General features: G+C 45.3%; 1 protein-coding gene across 1 annotated transcript in view; it reads left to right on the plus strand.

The window, feature by feature from the left end:
* TMEM207 (transmembrane protein 207) overlaps positions 1-21,565 on the plus strand; it is a 121,012-nt gene that overhangs the window by 18,526 nt on the left and 80,921 nt on the right. The window contains exons 2-3 of the mRNA XM_085634118.1: positions 8,855-8,892; positions 8,988-9,032. Coding sequence (XP_085490244.1) covers positions 8,855-8,892; positions 8,988-9,032 — 83 coding nt within the window. The remainder of the gene's footprint in view (positions 1-8,854; positions 8,893-8,987; positions 9,033-21,565) is intronic.

The raw sequence follows: 21,565 nt of genomic DNA on the forward strand, positions 1-21,565 counted from the left end.
CCTGCATTACACTGTAAAATGTAGTCAACCCTGCTGCATAATTTGGTACTTCCTGTTGCATAATTCCAGAGGACCTGATTAAAGTGCTGCTGCTCTTCCGGTCCTTGAGAGAGGTGGAGAGAAGCAAAGGAGAGAGATGGGAGGGTAATAGGGGTCATAAGGAGGAGGCTGGGGCATTGCTGTGTGTATTGCATTAATAACCTTCCTGCTTCCTCATATTTGCTTGAAAATGCTCCATTTATCCTCTATTTTTTCAAAATTTTCTCGGGGGAGAACCCCCGATCCCCCCGATCCCCCCGAAGGTTGTTTAGGCTTGCTCGCTAGGCTCGCTCGCCTCAGTGCAGAACTGTCATAATTTAACGCCTCACCACTTTCAAATGTCACCAGCCGCCACTGGGTCATTCTCTCTTTCTGAGATATCCCCAGGAATACCCTGCAAAGGAAGTCCTTGGCTCTGAAACACCCTCCAGCAGCCATCACATGCCGACGAAATCAACAAAGCCCTGAAAATAATTGTCACTTTTTCTCCAAGAAGATAAACAAAATCAGTACCTACATCAACAAAACAAAAATACATCTGCTCTACCTACAGTCCCTAAATACTCCATCCATAAGTGGTCAGCCTTCAACCTCCTCTTGCTTGCCAAAATATCTTGACATTCTATATGCATTCAAGGCCTCCTTCCATGAAGACAATATTCTAAGACCTTCCATGGAGAATGCTTTCACACCTGTCATGGACCTCGTCAATACTTCCATCAGCCAACAAACCTTCCCAGACAACCCTCAACACATGAGTCTTCCTCCTGCTTCTCCTCTCTGCAGCCTTTGACCCTCGTGACCACCATGCTTGGGTCGACACCCTGACAATACAGAAGGTTTCCTGTGACCCGGCTCTGTAATGGTTCAAGGTGCACTTCGCCAGTTGCCATCAGCTCATTCATATGGCCATCTCAAGATGTGAGAAACTGCTCATGCCCTTCGGGGTACTCAAGACTTCCATCCTGTCTCCAGTCATTTCAACCTTTGTATGGAGACTGATAGAGCGCGATGGTGCTCTTAATTTGTAGGGGCGCATTATAATCATGGGCTGTTCGCACCTACACAATTAATCCTTTGTCATGTTAACATTTGATCATTAGAATGTGCAATGTAATAACGTGTAAAGTGAAGTAATAGGGGGATTTCTGTACAACATGAAGAAATTAACATTTGAAATCGTGATCTATAAAATGAAGCCTTAAGGTTTTGATTTTCAAGAGACTAATGAGGAATTAATTCCTTGTTATGTAACACGCTTATTTAAATGTGCACAGTAATAATGTTCATGTATACGTGTGCTTAATGGTGTTTCATATAACCCTGGACGTAGTTCGCGAAGTAGCGCTACGCGTAGCTACGCAAAGTACACTTCGCACTACGCGAGCTACGCGTAGCACTTCGCGAACTGCGTAGTACCCTGTTCGCACTGTACAAGATGCAGTTTTCAATGATTGCACAGTGCGGACAAGCATCCGGCACTGTGCAATCATTGAAAACGGCATCTTGCACAGTGCGAGCTGTAGTTTTCTGCAGCTCGAGTAGATTTTTACTCGAGCTGCAGCTTTCTCAACGCGGACTGGTAGTTTCTCATCGCGAGCGGTTGCGAGCATACGCGACCACTCGCAATGAGAAACCTGACCTCCCCGCGTTGAGAATCTCGCCAAGAGGTTTATTTTCCACGCTCGCGATCGCCAACTTGATGTTGCTGATCGCGAACGAGGAAAAAGTCTCGCCGGGATGTCGTTTTGCTTGCTCGCGGTCGCCAACTTGACGTTGAGGACCGCGAGCAAGCAAAAAATTACCGCTGCACCACGCAACGCTACACTATGCGTGTTTGCACTGTGCTACGTGCAATTTGCGTAGTGCGAAGTAGTGCAAACTTCGCAAACTACGCGAGCGTAGCCTAGTGCTTTGCCCAGGCTTAGTTTCATACTGATACTTATGTTAACCGAATTTGTAGGCCTCATGTGTATTTCTCCCTGGCTCTTTCTTTGAGCCTGTAAGTAAGATTCATGTGCATGCAGAATCTTTTCTTTATCATGTTCCTGTTGCAGGTGGAGAAATTCATCTTTGTTAGTTAGAATAACGCTTTTGTTTTAGGAGCTAGGCTTAGGGAGGGGTGGATACATTGGAACAAGTGGTACTGATAAAGTGGAACGGTGTTCACTCTCACTGGAGAAGGCCTGGGAATCAAGGTTATCGAGCACGAGCCTGGGAGCACCGCTACCGCGTGGAAAGTTACCTACGAGGAGGTGTCCATCTGGATGGGAACATTGCTTGATGTGCTGATAGGTGTGTCTTACGAATGTTGTGCTTGGATTAGGGACAGAGTCCAGGGCACTAAGGCCAGAACTGCAGAGAGGAAGACGCATCTTAGAACGAGCTCTGTGCCTTTCTGCTACTTGACCCATTCAACGTGAGTGCACTTCTTAGGAAGCCGTCTCGTGCTGACACATTTCCTGTGCTTGCCTGGGGATGCGAAGTAGGAATGTCTTGTTAGTGGTAGTGTAGGGACAGATTAATGCTTTTCACTTACGAACCTCCAATGAAGAAGAATCTTGATGTTGGCGCACTAATCTTTTGCGTAATGCTGCTAGAATTTTTTATTCTATGCGTGTTACCTCGTTTAAACTTTGCACGTAGGTTTGGTTTTGCATTAGTGCCCATGCATTTCTACACCCTCATTTTGAGGTGCCTGTATGTCTAGTGGTTCTTGGCTTTGTAATAAACTAACTAAACTTTGTACGAGAGTCTGTGATTCTGAGGAGTCATAGTTCATTGGAATATTAAATTAACAGCTGTCAATGATTTTCCTCCCTTCTACACTCTTACGCAGGCACCAACAATCCATCGGCCGGGGGATCCAGAGTAAGTCTAGAATGCTGAACCCGGCTCCTTCAAACCCTTTGTGTCCTTCCTCACCAATATAAAGACCCCACAATATGCAGATGATGCACAAACCTACCCCTAACTAAATCTTAGGGGCTTCATGTCCGAGGGTCAGACCAGCCATACTGCCCCTCTCGCATTTTCTAGTTGGGCTACAGGATGGGGGGGCACCTTCAGAGTACAATAAGCTGCCACGACCCAACTATGCCCTGAATGTCCGATTCTTATCACAGTTTCCGCAATTGAGGGACTGGGCTGAACATCTTTCCAAAAGCCTATTTGGGTTTCCAGTCCTTGATGGAAACACCATGTGAAATAACTTGGACACAGACCCCTCCTTCCCAGGGCTTAACTTGTAAAAAAAAATAAGTGTCAGGGCCCTCGTCAGGAGGCCACTGCAGTTTGCTCCACCCATTCCCCCTGCCAGCGCCGCCAATGGCAATTCAGAGTATTCCAGGCCCCCTAATTTATAAAAATGGTTTGGGAGGCAGCTATTAGTCATTTTTAATATATATTATATTATTAATAAACTGTTGTTCTCCTCATCTCTAAATTAGATAGACAGCGCCACCATGTGGCAGCTGTCATAAGTGCCGGTGTTGACAATTACATGCGGTCGGTGCCGAGTACCGGAAACCACGGGCTCAAATTAGGCAACGCTTCTTCCAAGAACACATCCCTAAGAAAACAAGGAACAGAAGGCGCCAGCTTCCGTACGCCCCTGAGAAAAGCAAACCCTTCCTTCCGGAACATGTCGTGGGGTCAGCAAGCCAAATGCTTTCCCGTTCCTAATTCAATAGAGGCTATGCCCGGCTCCACGACCTCCCGACTCCACTGTGGCACCCCCAGTATCATCTTAAGGATTTGGGGGGCCCCTGGCAAAAAATATATTTTGGGGACCCCTCTGCCATACATATTTGACTTTTATTATCCATTTCAATCCCACATGATGCCAAACAATGTTAAATTGTATGTTAAATGTTAACACTGTCATTCAAAAACAGTTGAAAAAAATCTTGTCTCTGGAACCCAAAAATCATTTCAATGACACTAGAGACAGAGTTAGAGGTTACAGTAGGCAGAGAGGAGATTAGATAGAGAAATAAAATAGACAGAGGTCACAAACAGAAGGTTCATTTTCTCAGGAGGCCCCAGACTCCTGCAATCCAGAACAAACTGAGGACTCAATCCAGAAGGCAAACTGATGGAGTCACACAAAGGAAATTGGCAGTCAGTCTGCACTCCAAGGGCCACCTTTGGGAGGGAAAACATGAGTCACAGGGCCCCCCAGTATCCCTCTGCAGGTGGGTGTATTGGCACCCCGCCGCCTCTTTAACATCACGGTAGCAGCCGTGCTTCAGCGAAGGATGGCAGGGCCAGCTGTAGGGCAGTGCGACCCGTGCGGCCGCACTGGGCGCTGACCTGGAAAGGGGGGGGGGGGGTGGGGGGGGGGGGCACTGACCTCAGGAGGGGGGTGGGCTGAGTGTCAACAAGGCGCATGTTCCTGTCTGCGCCTTTACAACTTATAGGGGCTCTATATATATATAGAGCCCCTGACCCTTCAGAGCGGCCTCTCAACAAAAGGCACGGAGAAGCCTGTCAATTCACTACAGGTGAGCACAGAAAACAGAGGCCCATTTCCAGAGTTGGTTCCTTTATTCAAAGTAGAATGAACCGTCAGCTTCTCTTTCCCGACATGTTTCGGCTCTCGGCCTTGATCACGGGAAGAAGGCACAGCAAAGTGCTTAAGTGCATGCATTTTTATAAAAAGTCTTGGGTCACATGACTGGTAAAAAATACATCTCCCACAGTGCATCGGGAATTTCAGTTACATGCTGGTATTTTACTGAAAGTTCTCATTTAAAAGGCACAGTTCCCAATTTGCTCTTTTCATCCTCCGATGCATTTTAATGTAATATATATATCTTCTGCCTCAGTGTGACTCCCAAATTTGTTTGTGTGCACTCAACCACAATCACAAATAAAAAAAAACAATCACCAGCCAAGGAAAACTCACAGTGCTGGCTGCATGGCATACAGCCAAGAACGCTGTATTCAAATCCCGGCGTGCCGCCGACGCCCTGGGTGATGCTAGAACACGCGCCATGTGAACTATGACGGAGTCAATTGGGCTCCGTTTGGCGAATGCTTCAAGCTGCTTCTGAGACCCCGGGCCCTGCCCACGATGTTCAATTGATTTAATTAACTCTCTGAAATGTAATTTGTTTTGAGTTCAAGCTGTTTTGTCCCTGGGGCGGGGGACCCTTTGGAGAAAGTCATATCCGCGAGCTGTCGCTTCTGAGGAATATAAATCCGGCCTGACACCACTCCGGCAACGCGTCCCTGGAGGAGCGACATCCCGCGCTCAGTCGCACCTCACCGACTCCATTTTCTATGTGACTGACTACGTGCATACCCCCGGGGCGGAGGGGCAGGGGAGGGGGGGGGGGGGTAGCTAGGAAAGGGCCTCTAGCTGTCGTCATGCTCGGTCGGCATCATTCGTTAGAAGGCCTGTTCCTGTCTTTAATAACGGATGGACTGCTTACTGCTTTCGGAGCGTCTCTTTAAGAGACAAGCTTCGTATTAATTTGAACCAGGCTCGGCTATAGCACTGGTGACACCCGGTGCACAATAGTTTTTGCACCCCCACGAACTCTTTCTCTCCTGACTTCCTCACTCCCACCCTCCACCATTGCCCCCTCATCTCTCCCCAGCCCCTCTCTCACAAGCATTTCATGTCCACAGAGGTTGGCTTGACTTTTCTGTAGGAATTTATTTCAACGCAAACAGACCATGTTTTTAAATTTTAGCAACATTTGGATAATTAAAGATTCGGGGGGAAAACACAGAATGTTTTGCTTCCATCATGCAGGCTTCATGCAGCGCTTAGTTGACAGTTAATAGCTCACTGTGCTATATCAGGATGGAAAATTGTGAACTGCAAGTAACAAAGGGACATCCTTGCCACAGCGCAAACCCACTAAGATGTCCACATAAAGAAACTCTTTTGTGAGCTGCATGGCACACATTCTCTGCAGCAGGCACATTACCCATCTACGCTACAGTCAAAACTGCCACCAGACAAAACTCCATCTCTTTCCAGCAGGAACATTAATCACCAAAATTATCTTGACATTTTTATTGGTGCCTGCAAACTGCTGGACACACAAGGATCTCTACAGCAGGTGCTTTTAAAACTAGAATTCATTTATAACATTTTCAAACCCAATGCCCACTCCAGAGATCAGGACCAGGTGCGGCTGCACCAGTCGCACCTCCTTAAAGCCAGCCCTGATTTGAGCCCTGCAATAGATGCCCCCTTCGAGCTCTGCGCGGCATCAAAAGCTATTAATATGGTTCTGCCTCTTGAAATCCTGCTTTACCTTCATCTAATTAATGGTTATAGAAAATAAAATTCTGTTACGAGGTCCTATGAAATCAATGTACTAAATAAATAAAATCTGGTGAACATTTGGGGTACCATTTTATTGTAAGAAGTGTGGGAAAGGTGAGTGGTAGGACCTTTCTAGATCCGCACAGGTTTGGCATTTTCCTTCACAGAAATACGAGGAAAATCTGTGACTTAGGCAAAGTTTCATGTTTGCAGGACATTCTGGACAAAAAAAATAATAGTGGGATCCACGTAAGCCACACCATCCCGGACCACCCTAGCATCTTATCATAGAGCGGGTTCCTAGATACAACCCGTGAAACCACCACTCAGGGCCTTACAGGCAGAGCTGCGCCTGTCTATTTATGGCCCCTTTAGCTGAAAATGGTGCAATTGTCCTCAGACAGGCCACAGGCCTCAGATGGACCCATCCGGCACTCACACAAGCACCTGTCCTATAACATGCCTACCTGTCTTGTTAGCCATGTCTGACAAAAGTTTCCTTTTATACTGCACCTTTTGCACAACTTGCTTGTAACTGTGAGGGGTGTATGCCAATGTCAAAGCCTTGCTCATGTCCACGCGGTCTTGACGAGAGCTTTTGATCAAATGTAATTGATCTATCCATCTATTGTCATTACATGCACTGAAATTCATTGTGGGACCTTCCCAACTTCCCCTGTCCAGTGACATTTCAATTCTTTTGAGCTGTCCCAATTGTTGCAGCCCTAAAATGTTTAAAACACATTGTTTGCCATTATTTCCCCAAGTTATTCTTGACGGATATGCTCCAAGCTCTCTGTAAATTTATTTGAAACTAGTGGCGAGTTAAATTAAAACATCACTTATAAAGTTGGGCAGAATTAGAAAACGTCACATGATGCAGATTCAGTTTCCTCACTTTACTTGAGGTAAGGTTTATTCATATCGGCTGTCAAGTGAGAAGCTGCGGAATGTCCCGGGTATGACGTCTCCCAGTAAAACAAATGTTGTGTGTGGTGACTGGGCGTCCACCGCCTCAGGTGAGAGATGTGGGGCTGAGGACTCTGAGCTGAGGCCACCTTATTTGTTTAAAAAAAAAACAGAATTTCGTAAGCTTTGCTTTTAACAAAGCTTTAACAGTTTAGAAAATACACTAAATTGCAAGTCTGTTGACATTATATATAGAAGGTACGTAGATGTGGAGTTCGGAATGGTAAATCTAAATCTATACTTCCCTATGTGCACTCACCTTTCGATACTCTGCCGTTGATGTTGTTGCACAGTGATATTCTGGGTCGGGGGGGGGGAGGGGTCGATATTTAGTAGTGCCACCAATCCCACGAATAATAAAAAAGCAACAACAAGCATTGTGTGTTTTATAACTTTGCGTACTACACCTTTTCCCTACAAATATTTGGGGACGATCGCACCCGTAGTGCACAGCTTTTAATGTATGCTCATAGACAAGGGCCATGCGCCGGTAAAAAATATACTCCTGGCTATGGGTCTGCTGAGACAATGGTGCGCAAAGGGAAGCTGGAGTGTTACAGCTGCGCTGACCAGGCCCCTGCCAGCTCTTCCAACCCCATTCCCTGCTCGACCGCCTCATATCAACCTCGCTTATTTACTGCCTCACGCCACCAGATCCCCTTTCTGAGCCCAGATCTGTCCCTGATCCTCACCCTCTTTTCTCATAAGTGGTAGCTTCCTTTGGGCTCAGAATAGATCGCCGCGCTCTACGCCCACAACTCATTTTCCATATCCAAGTAGTATTGCCTCCACTAGAGACCACTCAGCCCTTGCTCAATGGCGCCACCCATCTAGCCACCTTCAAAGTAGCCCTCATCAACAAACATTTTCCATTTCTATAGCCCCATCTCACTCCTCACAGGGGTCTCCAACGTCGGTTCTGGAGAACCGGATCCATGCCATATTTTTAAGATAACTACATTTCTCTAATTGTGGATATCCTAAAAATCTGGCATGGATCCGCCCCTCCAGGACCGACGTTGGAGAATTCTGCTTGATGTCACATACACACAATGCATCATAATCCCCCCTGGACACTCATGTATAATGTTAATTGTAAGCTCAGTTATAATACATGTGGCCCTCCTATCCCAGTGAAAGCCGGTCTCTAATTTCCTTATAATGCACGGGAACCAGCTATCCCTGAATAGAAGCCGGTCTCTTCCTTTTTACAGGCGACTAGTGACACCCTAGCCACATGTAATAACAAAATGACATAACTGCTCAGCTGTAAGAAGTTATTACAGTGGAGTTGTGACTTGAGGGCTGCTGTCAGAGACAGCAGCAAGGTGTTCTGTTACAGCAGGGGTGTGAGTCCCTGAACTGCTGAGAATGCTGAAACACCCAGATTATATGAAATGTTATCAACAGGGCTATTTTCATCCAGTTTAATCTGCTTTTTAAATTATGTCTGAATAAACAATTTCTTCACCCAGTGGTTGACACATATGTGATAGTTGATCTTATTAACCTACTCCTTCCAATAACCCTCTGCTTCTGTATGTATTTCCACCCCTGCAGGTGGTGTTCTCTGACCCACGGTGTAGTGACGGTGAAACGTAAGTTAGAAACTTTTGGCGATCCCTCTTACTGGGCTGCTGTGTGTTTTTGCTCTGGTCCGTGTATTAAATGCTGTTTCCCTTGGTCTCCACAGGTGTGTTGGTTACAATGATGAACACTTCAGTGTGTGGTATGTGTGGTGAGTACACAACATACTTCAAGAATGGAAGTCCAGTCCATGGAGTTATCGCCTTCGAACAATGCGGCTTTAAAGATTGGACATGTTTGGGGATACAATTCTGGATGTATTTACATTAACTTATGTGCCCCTGTCTGTCTGAGCTGCTGTCTGCATTACTGACAGTGGGATACAGAGAGTGAATCATGCAATAGGATGTTGGTGTGTGGTGTGGAGTGGGAGCTGGGAGAGGGGGCAGTTTGAGAGAGGATGGAGACCGACTGGACCCACCTGCTGATGCTGTAACCTAAGGGCCTAAGATGAAATGAAGAACTTGACTTCACCTTGAGTGGCCCCAGACTGACCCATGGAAACCCTGCCCCCACCTTCAACAATTCCTTACAATAGGAAAGTTGTGTTGAGCAGTAACATGTTTAGTGCTGGTGCCTTCACTTCATGAGAATGAGAACTGTCTGCTGGGGCTTTGCTGCTGCTAATATTGGGTGAGAGGTTAGTTTCGCTTTTATGTGCCTGGGGCAAACGAGGCAGGTTGGGAATTAGCTTAAATCCCAAATAATTGACACACTCAATCTCATCTATTCCCACTTTTATTGGAATCTTCGGAACTTGTAAGGATTGAAAACCATAAATCTGTTTTAATTGCTATTAAATTCCACACCTCTTTCACTACAAAACCTTGAAAATCTATCAAGTAATCGTTGATGCCCAGAAGGCGTTTCAGATATAAAGAGAGTGCTGAGAAAATAAGAGGGACGGGACTCTCTACCCTATTTTTGGTGAATCGCTGCCATCACTATCTTTGTGCCGTACTGCGTCGTTCATATATAAGGAAAACAGGGTGGAGAATATTTGACAAACTCTTTTTTGAAAAACACTCTGTAACAAAAACCTAAGTCCCTCAGTTGAATTAATCTTTCAAATGTTCTTTTAAGTAGATAAAAGATACAACAAGCTCAGGGATAGATACCTGGTACAAGTTTACACAAACAAATCAAAACACATGTATCATAACTAGGGTAGGGGGGAAATATTTCATTCTGCCAGTGGATCCGGTAGAATTTGGCGACTCCATGATCGGCCAGATCACGGCAATAACTGCTTGGCAGAATTTGTTCCTGCGAGGTTCCAGACATTCGAGCGAGATTTGGCATCCCCTGGCGCCATTTTCTAACCCAGGTGGTAGCGAGCAGTCGCGATCAGAGGGCTGCAGCTCGAGTAGATTTGCTGTCGCTCGAGTACATTTTCGACTCGAGCCGCAGCAAAATCATCTCAAATGGCCATGCTCTCTTGCACAACGCATGATGCGATTCACACAGATTCTTTAATGCTGCTCACGCTACTGGTGCTGCCAAATTGCAGTGCAAGCAGTGTGACATGCGTATTTCCGCCCTTTGGCAGAACGCCATGGATTCTCACGGAGTGTTTATGTAACTCTGTGGAGTTCTGCAGAGTGAACCTCTACGAGTTCCGCCTACCCCTAATCATAACTCACTTAAATTTGACTTTGTTGGGTTATATATGTGGAATTCCTTATTGGGTTGGTTAAAGGCGGACTTAGTTACATGCTACTTCCCAGTACAGATGGTCCAGAATGGAGCCTGGACGATGGTCTCACCCTGGCCTTAGAATGTACCAAATCCAGGTAGGGTTTAGGCTGGCTTTTCTTGGAGATTGCTGCTTTGTGAGGGCACCTTCCAGGTAAGCTTGACAGGACACAACTCGCATCAATTGGCAGCACACTCAGCCAGCAGGAGGGAGCAGGGCACAGCATTAGCCTTGCTCGGAGTATCTCTGTTTTACAAGTCAATCAATCAGGGGGTTTGTAGAGCGCGCTACTCACCCGTGAGGGTCTCAAGGCGCTGGGGGGGGGGGGAGCAGCTCCGGATCAGTCGAAGAGCCATGTCTTGAGGTCCTTCCTGAATGTGTGTAGGGTCGGGGAGCATCTGATGTTCACTGGGAGCTTGTTCCACAGCTTGGCTGCGATGTAGGAGAAAGCTCACACGCCTGCTCTGTTTCTGCGGATGCGGGGGACTTCTGCCAGGGCGAGGTCGGCGGAGCGGAGGTTCCTCTTGGGTACGTGGAAGGAGACTCTCTTGTTGAGGTATTTGGGTCCGATGTTGTAGAGGGATTTGTAGGTGTGGGTGAGGAGTTTGAAGGTGATCATCTTCTCGACGGGGAGCCAGTGGAGGTCTCGTAGGTGTTGGGTCATGTGTTTGTGACGCGGTGTCCCGAGGACGAGTCTGGCTGCGGCCTTCTGGATGGCTTGGAGTTTGTGTAGAAGAGTTCTGTTGATTCCGGCGTATAGGGCGTTGCCGTAGTCAAGTCTGCTGGTTATGAGCGCGTGGGTGACGGTCCTTCTGAAATCGGGGGGATTCATTTGAAGGTCTTGCGGAGGATGCGCATGGCAGTGGAAACTGGTGGAGGCAACGGCATTGATCTGGCAGTTCATGGAGAGGGAGGAGTCGAGGATGACGCCAAGGTTTCGTGCGAGGTCTGTAGGGGGGGTGGATTCCCGAGGGTGGTGGGCCAACAGGTGTTGTCCCAGGCGGAGGTGCAGGGTCCGATGATGAGGACCTCGGTTTTTTCTGAGTTGAGCTTCAGGCAGCTGTTCTTCATCCAGGCTGCGACGTCCTTCATTCCATCCTGGAAGCAGAGTCTGGTGTCTTCGGAATTCTTAGTGAGTGAGAGGATGAGCTGGGTGCCGTCGGTATAGGATACTATGCTGAGCCCATGCTGTCTGATGATGACGGCGAGTGGGGCCATGTAGATGTTGAAGAGCATGAGGCTGAGTGATGAATCCAGGGGTACTCCGCAATTGATATCGGTGGGTTCGGAGAGGAAGGGAGGGAGTCTGATCCTCTGGGTTCTGCGGGAGAGAAAGGATTGGATCCAGTCGAGGGCGGCTCCTTGTATCCCCGTATCATGATATCTGGCTGCGAGCGTGCAGTGTGAGATGGTGTCGAAGGCTGCAGAGAGGTCTAGAAGGTTGAGGGCCACAGTGTGTCCCTGATCGAGTAGTATGTGGATGCCGTCAGTGGCCACGAGGAGGGCGGTCTCGGTGCTGTGATTGCTGCGGAATCCAGACAGGGAGGCGTCTAGGATGGAGTTCTCTTCGATGAAAGAGGTCAGTTGGGCATTTACGAGTATCTCAGTGACTTTGGCCACAAAGGGGAGGAGATAGATGGGCGGGTAGTTTTTCAGGTCCGTTGGTTCGGCCGTTGGCTTCTTGAGGAGGGGGTTGACCTCCGCCCGCTTCCAGTCATCTGGGAAGACACCGGATCCGAAGGAGGCGTTGATGATCTGTCCTAGTTCGGGTGCGATAGCGGCGACGGCCCTGTGGAATATGTGCGGTGGGCAGGGGTCCGTTGGGGCTCCTGAGTGGGTTTTCTTTATGGTCGCGTGGATGAGCTTGATGGTGGCGGAATTCCAGGTCATGGCGGTTGGCTTATCGGTGGCTGTAGGGAGAGGGGTGGTGTCCGGCGTCTGTTCGCTGAAGTTGTCGTAGAGGACTTTGATCTTCAGAAAAAGGAGCTGAGCTTGTCGCAGAGTTCTTGGGAGAGTGTGAGGTCTGTGGATTCGCTGGGGGGTTTGGCAAACTGCTGTATGACGTTGAACAGTTCCTTGCCGTTGGTTGCGTTGGTCTGGACTTTGTCTCTTATGAAGGTCCGTTTAGTGTCTCTTATGCGCTGGTGTTATTCCTTCAGGGCGCTCATGGAGTCTTTGATTGTCGGGAGCAGAACTCTGGTTGAGTTTAACTAATCTGGAACAGAGCTATCAGTGAGGGTGTAATCTAAAGTAGAAGTCTAAGTATGTGCGTTATCAGGAGTTCAGCCTTGAGTTATTGTAGCATTAGGAGTACAGCTCCAAGTGAACCTGGGCATCATTACAAGCAAAGCTTGGAGTGGAGCTGTATTACCAGTAGCAGAGCTGTGAAAGTGTTTGGGGATTACCAACAGCAAAACATTGAATTTGGGTATCTTAAAAAATAGACCTCTGAGTAAAACTGTACTACCACAAACTAAGCTATGAGTGAATATTAATAGAAGCTGCTCTCTGAGTGACTCTGAGTATTATGACAAATAAAGCTATAAGTCAGTTGATAAGGAGCTAACCTCTGAGTGCTTCGGCTTTACTAGAAGCAGAACACTGAGTAAGTCGTGGTATTATCAAGGACAGCATATTGAGAGCGAGTGCTATACAAGGAGAAATCGGAGTAAGTCTTTCTTCTGAATGGAAGAGTTCTGTGTAAGCTTTGACTGATTCTGAATAAGTTTAAGAGCAGATCTTTAGGAAAATCTGAATATTAGCAAAAGCAGAGCTCTGAGAAAGAATGTGTATGAACAGACTCAGAGCTCTGAGAAAGAATGTGTAATAACAGACTCAGAGCTCTGAGAAAGAATGTGTGTTAACAGACTCAGAGCTCTGAGTGAGTCTGCTAATTATGTGGAGCGCGGAGCAGAGCTATCAGTATTATCATAAGCAGAATTCTGAGTGAGTATAATCATTACTGAAGGCAGAGCGCATATTATGTATATTATTATATAAATATTATGAATATATAAATATTATGAATATTATCTGCCATAGCGGCTGCTACCAAATGGGCATCGGGGTGGGAGGAAGCACACAACCTCCCAGACTTCCCTGACCAATCACTACGCTGTCTTACTGCAGCATTGTGAATGGTCTGAGCACCGTGGTTCAACGCTCAGACAGGGGCTAGAAGGCTGTACATGTTCTCAACCCAGGCTGTAATGCAGCCTGGGTGGAGAACATGAAAAGTGCACATGACTGTTTCGCCAGCCCGAGATGGCCAGCCAAAATTTAATGCACACTTAGGAAGTGCCTACAACTCCTCCCTCAGCTCTAAACAGCCCAGCACCGCCCGCCCCAAACCAACGGAGGCAGTACAGTTGAATAAAATTATAATAACCTTGAGATATATTCATTTTATTTTTCTGTTTTGAATTACTCAGTGAGCAGTAGGGCTGCATTCCTCCGCCTTAGCTGAGGAGCCGCCACTGATTATCAGTGGTTCTTGGGAGAATCCTGGCTATTTCCAGGAGCAGAGTTCTGAGTAATGATTAGAGCGGCAGACCCTGATGCAGAGGTCCGGCCCGAGACCAGGGTTCAATTCCCGCTTCGGCGGGTCTTGGGCTTAATTTCCTCAGACCTGATATTTCTCGCCTCGGTGCCTATTCTAATCATGGGTCCCACTCTGCAACTCTAGGCAATAGCTTGCTTAATCTCCACAATGGCCCCAACAGCGCAGGGGATGCCTGGCTGCACCTTGGGGGTGCCCAGGAGTGGACACTTCACAGGGAAAGCCAGGATGGGTTCCTCTGTGGTATAAGTTCAGCGCCGGGACACCTCTGTTGGTAGGTAGCTGCACGCTTTACAAATGCCAGATTATTATTTAAATATGAAAGAAATATAACTATTATACACAACACATTTCAACCATACCTGTTTGGGATGTCATGGTGGTGATGAAACGTGATTTTCACATGACTCATTAGGTTAAAGGCATTGAGTGTGAGCCCAACTTATTTTGAGCAACCCATGGCGGAGAGCCTATGGAGGACGCGACCACTGAGACAAACTTCCCCGCGTAGGACAATACAAACCCCAGACCAAAGCAGTCTCAAAGGGTGAACTCTTGCAGTATTGATAGTTTTCTGCTCCTCCAAGTGTAGGGTCTGAGAATCCTACAAGTCACCAGCATCTGGAGAAAGTAATCATGCATGAGCGACTTGACTTTAGATGTTGGAGGCCTGGGAGGCCAGACTGAGGTAAGGCTGAGGATGTGTCCTACTCTGGAGGACATGTTCAGAAAGGTGAGTCTGTCCAGGTGCCACAAGATGTGTGTACCAGCTGGTCGTGCTCTAAGAAGAATAACTACTACATCGCCTGCCACTCAAAGAGACATGGAGGCGGCCAAAGCCCTGATTATGTTGGTGAGTGAGCAATGCCCGAGGACCCGCTGGCACTGGGAAGTTCATATCCTTTTAATTCAACCTAAGAAAGTCCCAAAGGCTTTACTCATTCCTCCGTCTCACCTTGGTTTGTGTCCAGTAGGGAAAGTTTGAAAGGACAATGTGAAACATCTCCCTATAATTTACAGTTCCAGATACAGAGTGATTTATAGTTCAGGTGGACCGTTGCTATAAACAATGGATGCTTCGGCTACTGGTGTGAACCAGTGCCTGCCATGGCTGCTCCAGTTTGGGACATTGTCCTCAGCAGCAGGAGGTTTGGAACACAACGTACCAGTTAGTAGGCCTGTTATGCTAGAGTTGAGTCATTCCTGGTAGCCCACTGTTACTGCAACTCTGGTTTACAGCAAAAGTGCCCTCTGGCATACATTACTTATGACCATTGTGGCATAGATGGCTGCATAGGAAATCAGTTACAATAAACGCCATCAGTGGAGAAAAATGAAAAAAAATCTAAGAAAAATGCTAAGTCCCACCTGTGCAGCAAATCAGAAAGAAATTGGGCCGCAAACATAGTAGAACCCAAAAGATTCTGGCTCACCCCCAAATTCGAGGGATTATATAAGAAATGCTCTCATCAGAATATAGTTAAAGTGCAGATTCCTCATGGTGTGAGCAAGTGAATACATTTTCAACACATCAATTCACAGACTCATAGTGCATCGTAGAGCGGTGGGCTGTGAGCACCGACCCACTACTGAATGTTCCTTCAGACCCTCTGACCTAAAGCTGTCTGGAGATGTCAGAATAAAGAAGTTACAAAAACAACAGTGACCCATTGTGAATGAATGTAATACTGATGCAAGCGGGAATTCCTGGGGGTAGGGTGCGATACCGTCCCACGATGGAGAGCTCTCTTCGAGACGAGTGTCCTACAACATAGACACATATGACTTTGCTGACTGCGTGCAGGAGAATTATCAGCAGGGAATGGTTCCCGAAGCCCAGTTAGCACATACCAAGAAGCGCATGTTAACAGGTTATATCAACATTGTTTAAAAGGCGGTAGCATCATGTCAGTGTGCAAATATGAATGAAGGAATAAGCAATCTAGGAGTCGGCCGGCTGTTGACACAGATGCACATCTGAATTAAAGAGCAAATCCATATTCTGCACTTTTTTAATGATACACAAATAATATTAAATGCACAAGAACATTTTCAATTTCATGGTCATGACATGTTGGTCAATATTTTGACCAGGATAATGAGGACATGACTGGTCCTCTTGAACTGAACCTGGTTGCCACCCAGTGCTAATTGGTTGCCCAAGGACTGAGAGAAAGGCCTGGTCTTCTTGAGCGGAACCTGGTTGCCACCCAGTGCTAATTGGTTGCCCAAGGACTGAGAGAAAGGCCTGGTCTTCTTGAACTGAACCTGGTTGCCACCCAGTGCTAATTGGTTGCCCAAGGACTGAGAGAAAGGCCTGGTCTTCTTGAACTGAACCTGGTTGCCACCCAGTGCTAATTGGTTGCCCAAGGACTGAGAGAAAGGCCTGGTCTTCTTGAACGGAACCTGGTTGCCACCCAGTGCTAATTGGTTGCCCAAGGACTGAGAGAAAGGCCTGGTCTTCTTGAGCGGAACCTTATTTGCCACCCAGTGCTGATTGGTTGCCCAAGGACTGAGAGAAGGCCTGGTCCTCTTGAATGAACCTGGTTGCCACCCAGTGCTAATTGGTTGCCCAAGGACTGAGAGAAAGGCCTGGTCTTCTTGAACTGAACCTGGTTGCCACCCAGTGCTAATTGGTTGCCCAAGGACTGAGAGAAAGTCCTGGTCTTCTTGAACGGAACCTGGTTGCCACCCAGTGCTAATTGGTTGCCCAAGGACTGAGAGAAAGGCCTGGTCTTCTTGAACGGAACCTGGTTGCCACCCAGTGCTGATTGGTTGCCCAAGGGCTGAGAGAAAGGCCGCACACTAGCCTCACATGGTCGGTGGTTCTTGACTGCAAGAGCGCATGTCCCAAGCACGCGCCGTTGCAGAGAGGCTTCTGTGTCTAGCAGGTCCAGAGGGCTGCCAGCCTTACACTTCCGGCCCTATATCCGAGCCCAGCCGCCAACGCCTTGAGGTGCTTGGCCGCTTCAAGAGATGGGTGTAGTGAGGACAGCTGGTGGCCCTACAACACTTGCCCTGGGGGAAGCTTTTTAGTCTACATAGCAGCATCCCTCTGCAGAAGATATGTTTTTTGGCACAGGAGCAATTGTCACCTTCGTATCACTGCACCGACTGTGCAACACTACACCGCAGCCATACAGGGAGGCTTTGATAGTGCCGGGCGAGGGTAACAGGCGCTGGACACTACAGAAGCCCATCCTCGCCTCAGACTGCTCCCTGCCAGTGCTTGTTGTCGTCCAGTCAGTCTTTGATGTTCCAGCTGCTTTTAAACTGTGTGTTTCACATTTAGGACACCATATTTCTGTCAAACTATAGTTTCCTGAATATTTTTCTGACCCACAACCTTCTTCTGGGCTGTGATTCATATGTTTTAGGTTCTGCTTGTGTGTGATTTTACTGGTAGTTTCAGGTTGTGCTTACTCCATATGTTTCTCCTGACTGCCTCGGGTATTAGATTCTGCTGGCCTTGTCCGCTATTTGTAACTATACTTTATTTTTGGCTTTCATAAGGTCTTCCTTCCTGTGATTCAATGCACGGATTTTGGTTCTCTTTGATGCGTGGGCTCTTAGCAATTGTAGCTCGAGTCTTAGGGACAGATGTACAAAGAATAGTGTGGCTAGAAGGGGTCGCAAATTCGGCACTGACTTTTACCAAATGCATTCTGTTTTTGTGAACCGTCCCAGGCACTAATAGGTCAGTTTTTTTTCAACCCGTTTCTCTTAAAGGAAAACTGGATGCATAAAAAATAAAGTAACTAACAGTTTTGAAAGAGAAGGCAGGGTCCTTGCGACTACTGTCTACTTAAAAAATATTTTTTTTATACTTTCTCATAGGAGAAGGGGTCCTGTGGGGACCTCTTCCTGTTTATGAATAGCTCCTCACTACATTTGTGTAGATGAAAAACACTAAAGTTGTGAGGTCAGAATTCGGTCACAAAACATGAATATATCCCATTCTGAATTGGTATTGGGAAGTAATGCCCTAAACATACAAATTTAGTTGCAAACCTAAATTACGAATCAGTAATATGTTTCTGAATCGCACTTTGAGTTTCATACTTACCAAAAACCCTGTTTCCGGTCATAAACGGCTCGATGATTCTTGTGAATCGGACCTTTTGTGAATGCAGAAAAGCTTTGCACATCTGGTTCCAAGATTCAGCTTTCTATACCTGTTATTTGTAATCCTCTCCCATATTCTAGGTTTCCTGTTTCCTGTACTCAGAGGGACTTCCTAGTATACATGTTGTGTAAGATTCCCACTTCTCTTTATTGTTCTGCCTGCATGATTGGTTATTTGTCATTGATTATGGGTTGTTTTTGTGATCCTGGTTGATATGTTTGTTCTGTATGATTGCTTCTACCTTGGGTTTCATGTTCTGCTGTCTATATTTGTTGTTTGTGATTGCTTCTACCTTGTGTTTCATGTTCTGCTTTCTATACTTGTTGTTTGTGATTGCTTCTACCTTGTGTTTCATGTTCTGCTTTCTATATTTGTTGTTTGCGATTGCTTCTGCCTTATGTTTCATGTTCTGCTGTCTATATTTGTTGTTTGTGATTGCTTCTACCTTGTGTTTCATGTTCTGCTGTCTATATTTGTTGTTTGTGATTGCTTCTACCTTGTGTTTCATGTTCTGCTTTCTATATTTGTTGTGTGTGATTGCTTCTACCTTGTGTTTCATGTTCTGCTTTCTATATTTGTTGTTTGTGATTGCTTCTACCTTGTGTTTCATGTTCTGCTTTCTATATTTGTTGTTTGTGATTGCTTCTGCCTTGTGTTTCATGTTCTGCTTTCTATATTTGTTGTGTGTCATTGCTTCTACCTTGTGTTTCATGTTCTGCTTTCTATATTTGTTGTGTGTCATTGCTTCTACCTTGTGTTTCATGTTCTGCTTTCTATATTTGTTGTTTGTGATTGCTTCTGCCTTGTGTTTCATGTTCTGCTTTCTATATTTGTTGTTTGTGATTGCTTCTACCTTGTGTTTCATGTTCTGCTTTCTATATTTGTTGTTTGTGATTGCTTCTACCTTGTGTTTCATGTTCTGCTTTCTATATTTGTTGTGTGTCATTGCTTCTACCTTGTGTTTCATGTTCTGCTTTCTATATTTGTTGTTTGTGATTGCTTCTGCCTTGTGTTTCATGTTCTGCTTTCTATATTTGTTGTTTGTGATTGCTTCTACCTTGTGTTTCATGTTCTGCTTTCTATATTTGTTGTGTGTCATTGCTTCTACCTTGTGTTTCATGTTCTGCTTTCTATATTTGCTGTTTGTTATTGCTCCTACCTTATGTTTCATGTTCTGCTTTCTATATTTGTTGTGTGTGATTGCTTCTACCTTGTGTTTCATGTTCTGCTTTCTATATTTGTTGTTTGTGATTGCTTCTGCCTTGTGTTTCATGTTCTGCTTTCTATATTTGTTGTTTGTGATTGCTTCTACCTTGTGTTTCATGTTCTGCTGTCTATATTTGTTGTGTGTGATTGCTTCTGCCTTGTGTTTCATGTTCTGCTTTCTATATTTGTTGTTTGTGATTGCTTCTACCTTGTGTTTCATGTTCTGCTTTCTATATTTGCTGTTTGTTATTGCTCCTACCTTATGTTTCATGTTCTGCTTTCTATATTTGTTGCGTGTCATTGCTCCTACCTTATGTTTCATGTTCTGCTGTCTATATTTGTTGTGTGTGATTGCTTCTACCTTGTGTTTCATGTTCTGCTGTCTATATTTGTTGTTTGTGATTGCTTCTACCTTGTGTTTCATGTTCTGCTGTCTATATTTGTTGTTTGTGATTGCTTCTACCTTGTGTTTCATGTTCTGCTTTCTATATTTGTTGTTTGTGATTGCTTCTATCTTGTGTTTCATGTTCTGCTTTCTATATTTGTTGTTTGTGATTGCTTCTACCTTGTGTTTCATGTTCTGCTGTCTATATTTGTTGTGTGTGATTGCTTCTGCCTTGTGTTTCATGTTCTGCTTTCTATATTTGTTGTTTGTGATTGCTTCTACCTTGTGTTTCATGTTCTGCTTTCTATATTTGCTGTTTGTTATTGCTCCTACCTTATGTTTCATGTTCTGCTTTCTATATTTGTTGCGTGTCATTGCTCCTACCTTATGTTTCATGTTCTGCTGTCTATATTTGTTGTGTGTGATTGCTTCTACCTTGTGTTTCATGTTCTGCTGTCTATATTTGTTGTTTGTGATTGCTTCTACCTTATGTTTCATGTTCTGCTGTCTATATTTGTTGTGTGTGATTGCTTCTACCTTGTGTTTCATGTTCTGCTGTCTATATTTGTTGTTTGTGATTGCTTCTACCTTGTGTTTCATGTTCTGCTTTCTATATTTGTTGTTTGTGATTGCTTCTACCTTGTGTTTCATGTTCTGCTGTCTATATTTGTTGTGTGTGATTGCTTCTGCCTTGTGTTTCATGTTCTGCTTTCTATATTTGTTGTTTGTGATTGCTTCTACCTTGTGTTTCATGTTCTGCTTTCTATATTTGCTGTTTGTTATTGCTCCTACCTTATGTTTCATGTTCTGCTTTCTATATTTGTTGCGTGTCATTGCTCCTACCTTATGTTTCATGTTCTGCTGTCTATATTTGTTGTGTGTGATTGCTTCTACCTTGTGTTTCATGTTCTGCTGTCTATATTTGTTGTTTGTGATTGCTTCTACCTTGTGTTTCATGTTCTGCTGTCTATATTTGTTGTTTGTGATTGCTTCTACCTTGTGTTTCATGTTCTGCTTTCTATATTTGTTGTTTGTGATTGCTTCTATCTTGTGTTTCATGTTCTGCTTTCTATATTTGTTGTTTGTGATTGCTTCTACCTTGTGTTTCATGTTCTGCTGTCTATATTTGTTGTGTGTGATTGCTTCTGCCTTGTGTTTCATGTTCTGCTTTCTATATTTGTTGTTTGTGATTGCTTCTACCTTGTGTTTCATGTTCTGCTGTCTATATTTGTTGTGTGTGATTGCTTCTGCCTTGTGTTTCATGTTCTGCTTTCTATATTTGTTGTTTGTGATTGCTTCTACCTTGTGTTTCATGTTCTGCTTTCTATATTTGTTGTTTGTGATTGCTCCTACCTTGTGTTTCATGTTCTGCTTTCTATATTTGTTGTGTGTGATTGCTTCTACCTTATGTTTCATGTTCTGCTGTCTATATTTGTTGTGTGTGATTGCTTCTACCTTGTGTTTCATGTTCTGCTGTCTATATTTGTTGTTTGTGATTGCTTCTACCTTGTGTTTCATGTTCTGCTTTCTATATTTGTTGTTTGTGATTGCTTCTACCTTGTGTTTCATGTTCTGCTTTCTATATTTGTTGTTTGTGATTGCTTCTACCTTGTGTTTCATGTTCTGCTTTCTATATTTGTTGTTTGTGATTGCTTCTGCCTTGTGTTTCATGTTCTGCTTTCTATATTTGTTGTGTGTCATTGCTTCTACCT

Source organism: Triturus cristatus, chromosome 11, assembly GCF_964204655.1.
Source record: "Triturus cristatus chromosome 11, aTriCri1.1, whole genome shotgun sequence".
Lineage (NCBI taxonomy): Eukaryota > Metazoa > Chordata > Amphibia > Caudata > Salamandridae > Triturus > Triturus cristatus.